The sequence below is a fragment of the Schistocerca americana genome, chromosome 6 (assembly GCF_021461395.2).
Source record: "Schistocerca americana isolate TAMUIC-IGC-003095 chromosome 6, iqSchAmer2.1, whole genome shotgun sequence".
Lineage (NCBI taxonomy): Eukaryota > Metazoa > Arthropoda > Insecta > Orthoptera > Acrididae > Schistocerca > Schistocerca americana.
The window spans coordinates 300,806,727-300,823,242 of NC_060124.1; the positions used below are offsets into that span (position 1 = coordinate 300,806,727).

At 45.7% G+C, this 16,516-nt stretch overlaps 1 protein-coding gene and 1 long non-coding RNA gene across 2 annotated transcripts in view; both read right to left on the minus strand.

Moving 5' to 3' along the window:
* The window catches only part of LOC124620107 (kinesin-like protein KIF26A), a 455,794-nt gene extending 452,940 nt beyond the window's left edge, over window positions 1-2,854 (minus strand). The window contains exon 1 of the mRNA XM_047146776.1: window positions 2,699-2,854. Within this exon, the coding sequence (XP_047002732.1) occupies window positions 2,699-2,845 (147 nt within the window). The 5' untranslated portion in view covers window positions 2,846-2,854. The remainder of the gene's footprint in view (window positions 1-2,698) is intronic.
* A 31-nt stretch (window positions 2,855-2,885) lies between these two features.
* The window catches only part of LOC124619848, a 365,067-nt gene continuing 351,436 nt past the window's right edge, over window positions 2,886-16,516 (minus strand). The window contains exon 3 of the long non-coding RNA XR_006980143.1: window positions 2,886-2,966. This is a non-coding gene — a long non-coding RNA (uncharacterized LOC124619848). The remainder of the gene's footprint in view (window positions 2,967-16,516) is intronic.

The window sequence follows — 16,516 nt, forward strand, 5'->3', positions numbered from 1 at the left end:
AGAGCACCGACAGTTGAAGAGGGTCGTAATGTGTAATAGGCAGACATCTATACAGACCATCACACAGGAATTCCAAACTGCATCAGGATCCACTGCAAATACTATGACAGTTAGGCGAGAGGATGGAAAACTTGGATTGCATGGTCGAGCGTCTGCTGACAAGGCAGATATCACGCCGGTAAATGGCAAACGACGCCTCGTTTGGTGTAAGGAGCGTAAAAATTGGACGATTTAACAGTGAGAACGTTGTGTAGAGTGACGGATCACGGTACACAATGTGTCGATGTGATGGCAGGGTGTGGATATGGCGAATGCCCGGTGAACGTCATCTGCCAGCGTGTGTAGTGCTAACAGTAAAATTCGGAGGCGGTGGTGTTATGGTCGTGTTTTTCATGGAGGGGGCTTGCACCCCTTGTTGTTTTGCGTGGCATTATCACAGCACAGGCCTACATTGATGTTTTAAGCACCGTCTTGTTTCCCGCTGTTGAGGAGCAATATGGGGATGGCGATTGCATCTTTCAACACGATAGAGCACTTGTTCATAATGCACGGCCTGTGGCGGAGTGGTTACACGACAATAACTTCCCTGTAATGGACTGGCCTGCACAGAGTCACGCTATATCCTGTGGTCCTATGATAGAAAGGTTTGAGTTTTGCGAATGTCTGTAAAACGTTACCTGCCATCTTGTACACCGAGGTGACTCAAGTCATCGGATACTGCATAATATCGTGACGCGCCTCTTTTCGCCAGGCGCTGTACAGGAAATCGACGTGGCAAGTCGTTGGAAGTACCCTGCAGAAATATTGAGCCATGAAACCTCCATAACCGTCCATAACTGCAAAAGGGTTGCCGCACCAAGAACTGACCTCTCGATTCATGTCGGGCGATATGAGTGCCCAAACAGTTGACTTAAATTGTCCAGAATGTTCTTCACACCAAAAACGAATAATTGTGGCGCCGTAACATGGCGCATTGCCATCCATAAAAATTCCATCGTCTTTCGAAACATGACATCCATGAATGACTGGAAATGGTCAAGTAGCCGAACATATCGATTTTCAGTCTATGATCGACTCGGTCGTATCAGAGAAGCCATTCCATTCCATGTCAACACACCACACTCTAATATGGAGCCACCCCCAGCTTGCTCAGTGCCCTATTGACAGCTGGGTCCATGGCTTTGTGGTATCTACGCCACATTCGAACCCTACCACCATATCTTACCAACTGAAATCGGGACTCATCTGACCAAGCAATGGTTTTCCAGTTGTCTAGTATGCAACCGAAATGGTCATGAGCCCAGGAGAGAAACTACAGGCTGTTAGGAAAGGCACGTAGGTCGGACGTCTGCTGCCATAACCCATTAACGCCAGATTTCGCACACTACCCCAATGGATACGTTTGTAGTACATCCATATTCATTTCTGCCGTAACTTCACACAATGTTGCTTGTCTGTTAGCACTGACCAGTCTACGCAAGTGCCGCTGTTCTCGGCCATTAAGTGAAGTCCGTCGGCCACTGCATTGCCCATGGTGAGAGGTAATGCCTGAAATTTGGCATTCTCGGCACACTCTTGACACTGTGAATCTAGAAATACTGAATTCCCTAACGGTTTCCTAAGCTGAATGTTCCATGCGTCTAACTCTAACTATCATTTCGAGCTCACTGTCTGTTGATTCCCGTCTTGCGACCATATTACGTTGGAATCCTTTTCACACAAATCGACTGAGTATAATGGCAGCTCCGCCAATGCATTGCCCTTTTATATCTTCTGTACGCGATAGTACTACTGTCCGTATATGCGAATATCATTATGCCATGACTCTTGTCACCTCAGTGTATGCTGGAAACAGCGAATAACGCAGGAGATGGTGCTACAGCATGCGCGTGGTTTTTTTCGTTAGAGAGTCGTTCCCTTATAGCACTTAAGAAAACGCGTACTGCAGACGGATATTATTTAATTCTACAGCGTTATGTACTGCACACAGTGGAGCAACATTTCAGAGACAATGATTGTTTGACCAGCTGACAGTGAACGCTGTCATGGAACAGCATCTGTGAGGCAATCGTTTGTGGACAATAACATTCCTGAAATGGCTTGGCCTGCCCAGAGTCACGACCTAGAACATCCTTAGGATAACTTAAATCATTGGCTTCGCTCCAGACGGCAGCGTCTAACATTGACATCTTCTCTGGTTTCGGCTCTTCAGGAAGAATGAGCTGCCATTTCTCCATAGACGTTCAGACACCTCGCTCAAAGCGTCCCCAGCACAGTTCAAGCCGTCATAAATGTCAACTAATAAGTGTCCTGATTCTTTCGATAAGGTAGTGTAGTCGCAGCAGGCAGTGTAATAGAGACGCCCTATCTCCGCTCATCACGTTACTACGTAGCTTAATCCCGTGTTCTCCGTGGCCACTGAGCGCAACAACGTATGTAGCCGGTCTCCGCTGCGAACTATTTGTTTTCCACTGATTGCGTTTCTCATAACATTACGACAGACTTCGGTTTTACACAAGGTCATGCATTATTTCACAGTGGTCATCCTTTGTTTAACGACAACCACTCAGAAGCTTTAGTTATGCACGGTCCAGAACTTGTAACTACAGTTTGAGATGAAATAAAGGGAACAGAAACGTCGTTCCAATAGCAATTTAGTCAACAATCATGGTTTGTGTGCAGCGGTGTGTTTGCTAACCTTGGCGTATATTCTGGGGTTTATCCAGGCCTCGACGCTGTGCTCGAGGAACTGTTTGGCGGCCAGGCTGGCCGGCACGTGCGGCTGAGCTTCCGACAGCTGCGGCTGCTGCTGCTTGTGCACCTGCAGCTGCTGCTGCAGCTGCATCGGCTGCTGCTGTTGCTGTTGACAGTGGTGCAGCTTGCCTTGGTGCTGCAGCAGCTGTTGCTTCTGTTGTTGTTGTTGTTGTTGTTGCTGCTGCTGCTGAGGGTGGTGCCGCGCCGAAGTCCTGCAACAGGTGAAACGCAACAGGCTGAGTCAGTCACCGGTCGCACGGCCAGCTGCAGGCGAGATATTTACAGTGTGGTTAAGGATCCTTGTTATTTGGCGTTTGTCTCGAGGCGTTGCGCTTTGCCACATCTGTCAGGTACTATGAAATACCATACCTGATTTTGTAGTCATTTGCAGTGAGCGTGAGCTGGTTACATCATACGCTCTGCTTGGAATTTCTTTCCCGAGAGACGAATTTATGAAGAGAGAGAATTCCACATCTATTTGCTTCATATTATACGTTACCTCGTAATGACAACACTTGCAGCAAGCACAGCTACTTCCGCTATGAGAAACAAACGATAAGTAGAGATTAGAAACGGCGCGAGTACGAGTAGATGGCTGCGGCTCGCATACTTTATAAATCACGTTGTCGCTGTTACATTAGTGCTAACGAGCTTCCGTTCCCATTGTAGTCCTGCGAGTATACCCCTCCGGCCGGGGTGGCCGAGCGATTCTAGGTGCTAGTCTGGCACCGCGCGACCGCTACGGACGCAGGTTCGAATCCTGCCTCGGGCGTGGATGTGTGTGATGTCCTTAGGTTAGTTAGGTTTAAGTAGTTCTAAGTTCCAGGGGACTGATGACCTCAGAAGTTATGTCCCATAGTGCTCAGAGCCAAGTACACTCCAGCTGCAGCATGTATCTTGTTCAGTAGTGGAGCTACATTTACCAATCACTGGCTGGTAAACCGCCGAAAAATGCACTATTGGTGCTGGCTTCGTGAGGTGGAACGTCAGCGTCCATGGAGTGCAAACGTGTGGTTTGGGATAGTGAACCTCCCGCTGATAGACGAAACACTGAACGCGCACAAATGTCACAGCCCCTGACAGGTCATCTTTCTCGCGTGCTAGAAGACGTTCCTGCGCAGACTAGGAGGAACCTGTCGAAGCAACATGATTGCTGTTCAGCCCATAGTCCACGAAGAGCTACAGCATGTCTTCACGAATTGTTTCCAAACAGTTCGATTTGACACAGAAGGCCTGTAACATCGTCGCCGGCCAGAGTGGCCGAGCGGTTCTAGGCGCTTCAGTCTGGAACCGCGCGACTACTACAGTCGCAGGTTCGAATCCTGCCTCGGGCATGGATGTGTGTGATGTCCTTAGGTTAGTTAGGTTTAAGTAGTTCTAAGTTCTAGGGGACTGATGACCTCAGATGTTAAGTCCCATAGTGCTCAGAGCCATTTGAACCATTTGTAACATCGTCAGCCTATTCCCCGGGTTTGACGCCTGTAGACATTTTTCTGCAGGGAAAATTGAAAGACGCTCTCTACAAGGACAAACCAACTATACTCGATGATATGGAACGACGTATTACTGCAGCCTGCTCGGACAAATCCGCTGAAATGTTAGCACATGTCCAGCAATCTTTTCGTGACAGACTGGAAGCGTGTGTTTCTGCTGCTAGTGGTCATTTTTAACACAACACGTCGTCTCGTTACTGGTCAGAATCTAGATAAATAGTGTATGCACTTGTGTTGGTCTTTGGTGTGTGCTGAAGGAAGGGAAGGAACATCGAGTTTAACGTCCCGTCGACATCGAATTTAGTGTGTGCTAGCACAGATATTGTACAAGTCTCGCTGTGAGAAATTTTTAAAATGCGATATCTTGTAAACGACTCGCAGTACAAACTTGCAACAAACACCACTGACATTCTTATTTGCCTTACTTTTAGTCAATTGCCGTTGTTCCATTTATAAAAGTGTTTACTGGCACAAAAATACACTTTTAAATATTACCGCAAACTGATGATTGGTTAACAGTACGAGGCCCTAACTACTAATCCATTCTTTGAAAACCGCAGATCAATAACACTTTCCGTCACCGCAATATTTCCGCTGCAAGTTTGAGGTGATTCATATGTGTACATACGTGTAATAGACTAAAATCACATCATTGGATAGCAATATGTACATACACAGCTGGTGGTATATACGCAGGATATAAAAGAGCTGTGCAAGCTGTCATTTCTACTCAGCTGATTTATGTGGAAACGTTTCCGACGCGTTTCTGGCCGCGCGACAGGAATTAGTAAACTTCGAACGAGGAATGGTACTTCGAGCTAGACGCGTGGGACAGTCCATTTCGCAAATGGTTAGGGAATTCAGTATTCCGAGATCCACAGTGTCAAGAGCGTGCCGAGAAAAGCAAATTTCAGGCATTACCTCTCACTACAGACAACGCAATGGCCGACGGGCTTCATCTAACGTCCGAGAGGAGCGGCGTTGCCGTAGAGTTGTCAGTGCTAACAGACAAACAACACTGTGTGAAGCAACAGCAGACATCAATGTAGGACATACGACGAACGTATCCGTTAGGACAGTGCGGCGAAATTTGGCGTTAATGGGTGATGGCAGCACGACATAACCTGCAGCACATCTCCTTGGCTCGTGACCATTTTGGTGGAACGCTAGACAACTGGAAAACTGTGGCCTGGTCAGATGAGTTGCGATTTCACTTGGTAAGAGCTGTCGGCAGAGTTCCACTGTGGCGCAAACTGTACGAAGCCATGGACCCAACTTGTCGACAAGGCAATGTGCAAGCTGGTGGTGGCTCCATAACGATGTGGGTTGTGTTTACATGGAATGGACTGGGTCCTCTGGTCAAACCAAGCTGATCTTTGGCTGAAAATGGTTATGTGCTGCTACTTGGAGACCGTTTGCAGCCATTATTGACTTCATGTTTTCAAACATGTCATCGGGCGAGCTTTTCGCGATTGGTTTGAAGAACGATCTGTAGTATTCGAGCGAACGATTTCGCCATCCAGATCTCCCGACATGAACTCCACAGAGAATTTATAGGATATAACCTGGAGGTCAGTTTGTGCACAAAATCCTTCACCGACAACACCTTCGCAATTGTGGAGGCACATAGAGGCAACAGGGCTCAGTGGCTCTGCAGGGGCTTCCAACGATTCGTTGAATTCATGCCATGTCCAGTTGATGCACTACGCCGGGCAAAAGTGGGTCCGACACGATATTAGGAGATATCCCATGACTTCCGCCACCTCAGCGTATTTTTTTTTTTTTTTTTTTTTTTTGGTCATCAGTCTACTTCTTTTTGCAACCTACGTCCTCAGTTATTTGCTTGACGTATTCCAATCTCTGTCTTCCTCTACAGTTTTTGCCCTCTACAGCTCCCTCTAGTACCATGGGAGTCATTCCCTCATGTCTTAGCAGATGTCCTATCATCCTGTCCCTTCTCCTTATCAGTGTTTTCCACATATTCCTTTCCTCTTCAATTCTCCATAGAACCTCCTCATTCCTTACCTTATCAGTCCACTTCATTTTCAACATTCGTCTATAGCACTACATCTCAAATGCTTCGATTCTCTTCTGTTCCGGTTTTCCCACAGTCCATGTTTCACTACCATACAATGCTGTACTCCAGACGTACATCCTCAGAAATTTCTTCCTCAAATTAAGGCCGGTATTTGATATTAGTAGACTTCTCTTGGCCAGAAATGCCTTTTTTGCCATAGCGAGTCTGCTTTTGATGTCCTCCTTGCTCCGTCCGTCATTGGTTATTTTACTGTCTAGGTAGCAGAATTCCTTAACTTCATTGACTTCGTGACCATCAATCCTGATGTTAAGTTTCTCGATGTTCTCATTTCTACTACTTCTCATTACCTTCGTCTTTCTCCGATTTACTCTCAAACCATATTGTGTACTCATTAGACTGCTCATTCCGTTCAGCAGATCATTTAATTCTTCTTCACTTTCACTCAGGATAGCAATGTCATCAGCGAATCGTATCATTGATATCCTTTCACCTTGTGTTTTAATTCCACTCCTACACCTTTCTTTTATTTCCATCCTTGCTTCCTCGATGTACAGATTGAAGAGTAGGGGCGAAAGGCTACAGCCTTGTCTTACACCCTTCTTAATACGAGCACTTCGTTCTTGATCGTTCCGTCTTATTATTCCCTCTTGATTGTTGTACATATTGTATATGACCCGTCTCTCCCTACAGCTTACCCCTACTTTTTTCAGAATCTCGAACAGCTTGCACCATTTTATATTGTCGAACGCTTTTTCCAGGTCGACAAATCCTATGAAAGTGTCTTGATTTTTCTCTAGCCTTGCTTCCATTATTAGCCGTAACGTCAGAATTGTCTCTCTCGTCCCTTTACTTTTCCTAAAGCCAAACTGGTCTTCACCTAGCGCATTCTCAATTTTCTTTTCCATTCTTCTGTATATTCTGCATCTACATCTACATTTATACTCCGCAAGCCACCCAACGGTGTGTGGCGGAGTGCACTTTACGTGCCACTGTCATTACCCCCCTTTCCTGTTCCAGTCGCGTATGGTTCGCGGGAAGAACGACTGTCTGAAAGCCTCCGTGCGCGCTCTAATCTCTCTAATTTTACATTCGTGATCTCCTCGGGAGGTATAAGTAGGGGGAAGCAATATATTCGATACCTCATCCAGAAACGCACCCTCTCGAAACCTGGCGAGCAAGCTACACCGCGATGCAGAGCGCCTCTCTTGCAGAGTCTGCCACCTGAGTTTATTAAACATCTCCGTAACGCTATCACGGTTACCAAATAACCCTGTGACGAAACGCGCCGCTCTTCTTTGGATCTTCTCTATCTCCTCCGTCAGACCGATCTGGTACGGATCCCACACTGATGAGCAATACTCAAGTATAGGTCGAACGAGTGTTTTGTAAGCCACCTCCTTTGTTGATGGACTACATTTTGTAAGCACTCTCCCAATGAATCTCAACCTGGTACCCGCCTTACCAACAATTAATTTTATATGATAATTCCACTTAAAATCGTTCCGCACGCATACTCCCAGATATTTTACAGAAGTAACTGCTACCAGTGTTTGTTCCGCTATCATATAATCATACAATAAAGGATCCTTCTTTCTATGTATTCGCAATATATTACATTTGTCTATGTTAAGGGTCAGTTGCCACTCCCTGCACCAAGTGCCTATCCGCTGCAGATCTTCCTGCATTTCGCTACAATTTTCTAATGCTGCAACTTCTCTGTATACTACAGCATCATCCGCGAAAAGCCGCATGGAACTTCCGACACTATCTACTAGGTCATTTATATATATATTGTGAAAAGCAATGGTCCCATAACACTCCCCTGTGGCCAGCCAGAGGTTACTTTAACGTCTGTAGACGTCTCTCCATTGGTAACAACATGCTGTGTTCTGTTTGCTAAAAACTCTTCAATCCAGCCACACAGCTGGTCTGATATTCCGTAGGCTCTTACTTTGTTTATCAGGCCACAGTGCGGAACTGTATTGAACGCCTTCCGGAAGTCAAGAAAAATAGCATCTACCTGGGAGCCTGTATCTAATATTTTCTGGGTCTCATGAACAAATAAAGCGAGTTGGGTCTCACACGATCGCTGTTTCCGGAATCCATGTTGATTCCTACATAGTAGATTGTGGGTTTCCAAAAACGACATGATACTCGAGCAAAAAACATGTTCTAAAATTCTACAACAGATCGACGTCCGAGATATAGGTCTATAGTTTTGCGCATGTGCTCGACGACCCTTCTTGAAGACTGGGACTATCTGTGCTCTTTTCCAATCATTTGGAACCCTCCGTTCCTCTAGAGACTTGCGGTACACGGCTGATTAGAAGGGGTGGCAAGTTCTTTCGCGTACTCTGTGTAGAATCGAATTGGTATCCCGTCAGGTCCAGTGGACTTTCCTCTATTGAATGATTCCAGTTGCTTTTCTATTCCTTGGACACTTATTTCGATGTCAGCCATTTTTTCGTTTGTGCGAGGATTTAGAGAAGGAACTGCAGTGCGGTCTTCCTCTGTGAAACAGCTTTGGAAAAAGGTGTTTAGTATTTCAGCTTTACGCGTGTCATCCTCTGTTTCAATGCCATCATCATCCCGTAGTGTCTGGATATGCTGTTTCGAGCCACTTACTGATTTAACGTAAGACCAGAACTTCCTAGGATTTTCTGTCAAGTCGGTACATAGAATTTTACTTTCGAATTCACTGAACGCTTCACGCATAGCCCTCCTTACGCTAACTTTGACATCGTTTAGCTTCTGTTTGTCTGAGAGGTTTTGGCTGCGTTTAAACTGGGAGTGGAGCTCTTGTAAGCAGCTTCGATGCACGAGCTGTTAAGCTGATTGTGCGATAATTCTCGCACTTGTCAGCTCTTGCCGTCTTCGGAATTGTGTGGATGATGCTTTTCCCAAAGTCAGATGGTATATCGCCAGACTCATATATTCTACACACCAACGTGAATAGTCTTTTATTGCCACTTCCCCCAATGATTTTAGAAATCCTGATGGAATGTTATCTATCCCTTCTGCCTTATTTGACCGTAAGTCCTCCAAAGCTCTTTTAAATTCCGATTCTAATACTGGATCCCCTATCTCTTCTAAATCGACTCCTGTTTCTTCTTCTATCACATCAGACAAATCTTCACCCTCATAGCGGCTTTCAATGTATTCTTTCCACCTATCTGCTCTCTCCTCTGCATTTATCAGTGGAATTCCCGTTGCACTCTTAATGTTACCACCGTTGCTTTTAATGTCACCAAAGGTTGTTTTGACTTTCCTGTGTGCTGAGTCTGTCCTTCCGACAATCATATCTTTTTCAATGTCTTCACATTTTTCCTGCAGCCATTTCGTCTTAGCTTCCCTGCACTTCCTATTTATTTCATTCCTCAGCGACTTGTATTTCTCTATTCCTGATTTTCCCGGAACATGTTTGTACTTCCTCCTTTCATCAATCAACTGAAGTATTTCTTCTGTTACCCATGGTTTCTTCACAGCTACCTTCTTTGTACCTATGTTTTCCTTCCCAACTTCTGTGATGGCCCTTTTTAGAGATGTCCATTCCTCTTCAACTGTACTGCCTACTGCGCTATTCCTTATTGCTGTATCTATAGCGTTAGAGAACTTCAAACGTATCTCGTCATTCCTTAGTACTTCCGTATCCCACTTCTTTGCGTATTGATTCTTCCTGACTAATGTCTTGAACTTCAGCCTACTCTTCATCACTACTATATTGTGATCTGAGTCTATATCTGCTCCTGGGTACGTCTTAAAATCCAGTATCTGATTTCGGAATCTATGTCTGACCATGATGTAATCTAATTGAAATCTTCCCGTATCTCCCGGCCTTTTCCAAGTATACCTCCTCCTCTTGTAATTCTTGAACAGGGTATTCGCTATTACTAGCTGAAACTTGTTACAGAACTCAATTAGTCTTTCTCCTCTTTCATTCCTTGTCCCAAGCCCATATTCTCCTGTAACCTTTTCTTCTACTCCTTCCCCTACAACTGCATTCCAGTCGCCCATGGCTATTAGATTTTCGTCCCCCTTTACATACTGCATTACCCTTTCAATATCCTCATACACTTCCTCTATCTGTTCATCTTCAGCTTGCGACGTCGGCATGTATACCCGAACTATCGTTGTCGGTGTTGGTCTGCTGTCGATTCTGATTAGAACAACCCGGTTACTGAACTGTTCACAGTAACACACCCTCTGCCCTACCTTCCTATTCATAACGAATCCTACACCTGTTATACCATTTTCTGCTGCTGTTGATATTACCCGATACTCATCTGACCAGAAATCCTTGTCTTCCTTCCACTGACCCCTACTATATCTAGATTGAGCCTTTGCATTTTCATTTTCAGATTTTCTAGTTACCCTACCACGTTCAAGCTTCTGACATTCCACGCCCCGAGTCGTAGAACGTTATCCTTTCGTTGATTATTCAATCTTTTTCTCATCGTAACCTCCCCCTTGGCAGTCCCCTCCCGGAGATCCGAATTTGGGACTATTCCGGAATCTTTTGCCAATGGAGAGATCATCATGACACTTCTTCAATTACAGGCCACATGTCCTGTGGATACACGTTACGTGTCTTTAATGCAGTGGTTTCCATTGCCTTCTGCATCCTCATGTCGTTGATCATTGCTGATTCTTCCGCCTTTAGGGGCAATTTCCCACCCCTAGGACAAGAGAGTGCCCTGAACCTCTATCCGCTCCTCCACCCTCTTTGACAAGGCCGTTGGCAGAATGAGGCTGACTTCTTATGCCGGAAGTTTGCGGCCGCCAATGCTGATTATTTATCAAAATTTAGGCAGTGGCGGGGATCGAACCCGGGACCGAAGACGCTTTGATTATGAATCAAAGACGCTACCCCTAGACCACGGGTACATATATAAATATATGTAGACACAGAAGAATATTCACTGCTAACCGATTAGTCATTATACTTGTACACAATAATCATCATGCTCAATGGCTGCATGTGTCATTTAGGGAGGTCGACATTTTGTGACATTTTGTCTTGCGTTTGATTTCGTGATTGTGTGAAATAAATAAATAGTAATTTAGAGTCTAACGGCAGAAATTTTCTTTCGAAATGGCTGCATATGTAGTGGGAATGCCACGAGTCTGAAGCTATATTTGCGGACTCGTGTACTCGCACTCCCTTTCGAGCGGGCCGACCGCTGTGGTCGAGCGGTTCTAGACGCTTCAGTCCGGAACCGCGCTGCTGCTACGGTCGCAGGTTCGAATCCTGCCTCGGGCATGGATGTGTGTGATGTCCTTAGGTTAGTCAGGTTTAAGTAGTTCCAAGTCCTGGGGACTGATGACCACAGATGTTAAGTCCCATAGTGCTTAGAGCCATTTGAACCTTCTGAGCGAGTCGTGTCCACTTGTACCGGACAACAGACGCAACAGTAGACAGCGGCAAAGATTCACGAATCGAGTCTACGGGCACACGGAGACAGGAATCGCTGGCGATTTTAAAGCAGTATACGGAGCTCATTTCTGATTTCTGATTTGTAATTGCATCCGAGTAGTCCAGCAACAACACGTCGGCGGGTGGCAGTACAGTTGGCAAGAGTGACGGCTCTGTGCACCGGAACCAGGCTCACAGTATCCTTGTGAAGGTTAAAGGTACAAAAGCAAGGGGAGCGTAGAGGACTATGAAGTACGCAAGTAATCCTAACATACAGTGGTCCACAAACCAGTGCTTTCCCCTATAAGACGTATGCACAAGTGGAGTCATGCCAGTGTTAAAACACTGTTAAGGGTACCTTTATTTTGAAACCTCACAAGTGGGACGTAAATTACAAAGAGATAAACTTCTATTTTTTTTATCATCATTACAGATACGTAAGCTCTGGTAAACAGCGTTTCGCCAATATCAAGATATCCTAGGGTCCCCAAATTGATCCCGTTTGGTTTTTTTTTTTGTGGGGATAGTAAAAAACTTTGATGTGTTTCAGTCCTGTAGCCAGTGTCGATAAACTCCGGGAATGCATTGTGTTTGTAAATGCATTCTGAGCACGTCTGGGATATAGATTCTATGGTGTTGATGTACTCTGTCGTAATACATCATCCAGACCTATCTTTATTAGAATTATTTGTTTGAAATTACAATGAAATGAATAGCCTTAACTGAATACAGGCGTTGATATACATCAACGGGGACAGTTGAAAATGTGCACCCCGACCGGGACTCGAACCCAGGATCTCCTGCTTACATGGCAAACGCTCTATCTATCTGAGACACCGAGGACACAGAGGGTAGTGCGACTGCAGGGACTTATCTCTGGCACGCCTCCCGTGAGACCCACATTCCCAACTTATTGTTCCGCACTATATTCATAGTGCCCCTGCCCATTACACTGATTACTCGCGGCTGTTTGCCGATTCCCGTAAGAGTTCGGGCACTGTTTGGGCATCCGCACAGAAGAAGATGGTCCAATGGCCGGTGAGCCTTAACTATATACATATATGAAGATGGTATCTGTTCTTTCGGACATGTCTGAAAGAACAGATACAATCTTAAATAATTATTATACATATATGGTTTGTTTGAATGTCATTGTCTATACCTGTAACAGTCAAATACCATGCATTATCATATATTTGCAATCGAGTTAGTTTTCGCTACTGATAATGGTACAACCCGAATACAGATTTTGCGTTCGGGCGCCTCTGCCGCCCCCCGCACCTTGGCGCCCCAAGAGACCGCTTGTGCATAGCATATTTTACACAAGCGGCAGCGCTGTTTAGGTGGCCTACTAAACTGTTGCAGTTACGTATTATGAGACGTTCAGATTATGAATCTTGAGCTTCGGCCGCTGTCAGATCTGCTACGTTTGTTAAGCTTGTTCTGCAAATGGCGAAAGATAGCTAGTCAATTGGTAAAGGTGACTTCTCTGATTGATCTATTATTATAGAAGCGAAATTTATATGCACTGCAAGAGTGTGGAGCCAAACAGAAAACTGTGAAACGTGAAATGTTATTAAAGAGTAATGTGTTACCTACAGGAAATCTGTATTACCGTTAATTCAAAGATATTTTTGAGATTCCAGACAAGATACAACCTCTTTCTGTAAGTCACCAGGTCTTCTGTTGTTTAGCCTGCTGTATATTTCTGGTTCTTAAGAAGAGACGTTACTCTTCAGTAAATGACCCTGAGTTACAAAAGAACAGTAACTGTAGTCCAGTAATGTGCTCCCTCTTATAGCACTTACGGTCCTTACAAAACATATGCAAATACAGAATTTGCGTTGTCTTTTTCTTTACTGCTACAAGTAATATGCTTCCTTCGTACAAACCATGTTTCAACTCAATATCGTACTCAGAAGCGTAGCTTACTGTCCTCTTGATGAGCTTCTGTCACAGTGCACACTATGTGATGAAAAGTATCTGAATGCTACTATATAATACGGAATCGACCACTGCATGTCACGAGAGGTGAACCCGCTAGTATAAAAGGAAGCGTGGAGTAGTGTATTGTAAGCAGAGAAGCAGTAAAGCAGAATGGGTCGCTCAGGAGAGCTGAGTGACTTCGAGCATAGTGTAAGTAGGCTCTTTAGGTTTTTATGTTGGTAACGCCATATAGCGCTCTGTATGAAAATCACTGACTGTGCTATGTGCGGTCTGAGGCTGGTCGGCATTGTTGCAATATTTGCTGTTGTAGTGTTGGGCAGTTGGCTGTTAACAGCGCGTAGTGTTGCGCAGTTGGAGGTGAGCCGCCAGCAGTGGTGGATGTGGGGAGAGAGATGGCGGACTTTTGAGAGCGGATATCTGGACGTGTGTCCATCAGAGAGAGTAAATTTGTAATACTGGATATCATGAACTGATATATATATATATATATATATATATATATATTATGACTTTTGAACACTATTAAGGTAAATACAATGTTTCTCCTCTATCAAAATCTTTCATTTGCTAACTATTCCTATCAGTAGTTTGTGCCTTCAGTAGTTACAATCTTTTATTTAGCTGGCAGTAGTGGCGCTCGCTGTATTGCAGTAGTTCGAGTAACGAAGATTTTTGTGAGGTAAGTGGTTCATGAAAGATATAGGTTATTGTTAGTCAGGGCCATTCTTTTGTAGGGATTTTTTAAAAGTCAGATTGCGTTGCGCTAAAAATATTGTGTGTCAGTTTGAGCACAGTCATTTATAATTTTTCTAAGGGGACGTTTCAATAGGCTACCCATTGTATGTCAGGTGGGTAACAGATCCACCAGGAAAATTTCAACGCCTCGAAAGTTCCACAGGCGAACTTTTGTTGTTGACTGGGTAGCGGCAACGTGGAGGAACAACTACAACTACATCAAGACCCGACCTCCTGTACTGATGGACGGGGACCGTCAAATATAGCATTGGGTGGCTGTAAAAAAAATCGCATGAACTCAGCGGAAGAAATCACTGCTTAGTTCCATAGCGCTACTAGCCATCTAGCACAATGAGTATGAATACGGAGTTAAAAAAAAGTGGTACACAAGCCAAATATTTAATTATTTACGCTGTATGCTGTGGCCATCCGATGGAAGGGTTTGGGAGTTCCTGGGGAACGTTAGCCGCCATTATGTGCAGTGGCAACAGTGAGGTACAGAGGATGTTGTGCTACGGTGTGGTAAATGGTTCAAATGGCTCTCAGCACTATGAGACTTAACATCTGATGTCATCAGTCCCCTAGAACTTAGAACTACTTAAACCCAACTAACCTAAGGACATCACACACATCCATGCCCGAGGCAGGATTCGAACCTGCGACCGTAGCGGTCACGCGGTTCCAGGCTGATGCGCCTAGAACCGCACGGCCACAACCTTACTGGGATTAAGAAAACGCGAAATGCGGAACGATATGAACACACTTGACAGCACTGTGTACTGCGTAGAGCAGAGGAACAGTTCGGAGACGGTGGTTCTTTGTACCAGCATAACATTGCATCCGGTTATAAGGCAGCATCTCTGAGGCAGTGGTTTGTGGACAGCAACATTAATCAAATGGAGTGACCAGACTCCAAACCTGACCTCAGTGGAACACCCTTAGGTTTCGATCCAGCTTCCAACATCAGCACCTTGGTTTCAGGTCTAGAGAATGGGTTTTCATTCCTCGAAAAACATTCAGACGCCTCATTGAAAGAGTCTCCAGTAGAGTTGAAGCCATCATTAATGCGGAGGATGCACACACCGCACATTAACGTCCGCTAACAGGTGTCCAGAGCCTTTGATCAGATAGTGTATAACAAAAATGAACAGGACGTCAGGACACTTTGTGTCACATTGTGGTTGGTGGTCAGTGTCCCGCGGCGCCGTGCTTCATCTTCTTCGTGCGCCGGAGGTCTGGCGGAGCTACTAATGCTGGCGGGGCGACAGAGAGACGCGGAAGGGGGGACAGAGCGTCTGCTGCGGCCGAACGCCAGGCAGGCAGGCAGGCAGGCAGCGGTACCCCTGTCCAGTGTCCACGCCGCATCTCGTCGCGTCGCGAGGAGACAAAAGCAGCCACGGCCGGGGGGGACCGGTTTCCGGAGATTTATCTATCTCCAGCTGGACGGGCCACCGGCCTGTCTTCGCTGCCGGACTGAGTAATGGCCCGGGGACTGACCGCCCTAAATTGAGCACCAGTACCCCTGGCCAGGCGGAGCGCTGTCACGCGCCCGCAAACGATGTAGCGGGCGGGCGGGCGCGCCGTATTGTTCTTCTCGCTTCCGAATAGCGGCTGCTATCACTGAATCATGCCTCGTCCGGCTATTAGCAGCCGGCTCTCGCTGCCTGTCGTTCGGAGACCGTTCTCGCTCTGCTGCGGAGAAATTCCAGCATTGTGTGGCTCTTTCTTTGAACGTCATTAACATAGAGTGTCTTGTCATGTTCTTGTATATGTCGCAAGCATTCGTGTTGTGATTGATAACCACTCGAACGGCTCGAGTAATTCACGCGTCATCTCTGGAAATCTCAGGTCTGCTGGGTCTTTCGAACGCTCCGCGATCTGGTGATTAACACATGGTAGCGGACGTTAATATGCCGTGTGTGCACGCTCCGCATTCATGATGGCTTGAAATCTGCTGGGGACTCTTTCAATGAGGCTTCTGAATGTCTGTCGAGGAATGAAAACCCATTCTCAAGAGCCGAAACCAAGGTGCTGATGTTGGACGCTGGCGTCTGGATCGAAGCCGAAGGGTGCTCCACTGAGATCCACGACTAGTGTACCGTACAAAGAGATAACGGAAACATAGAGAGTGTGTGA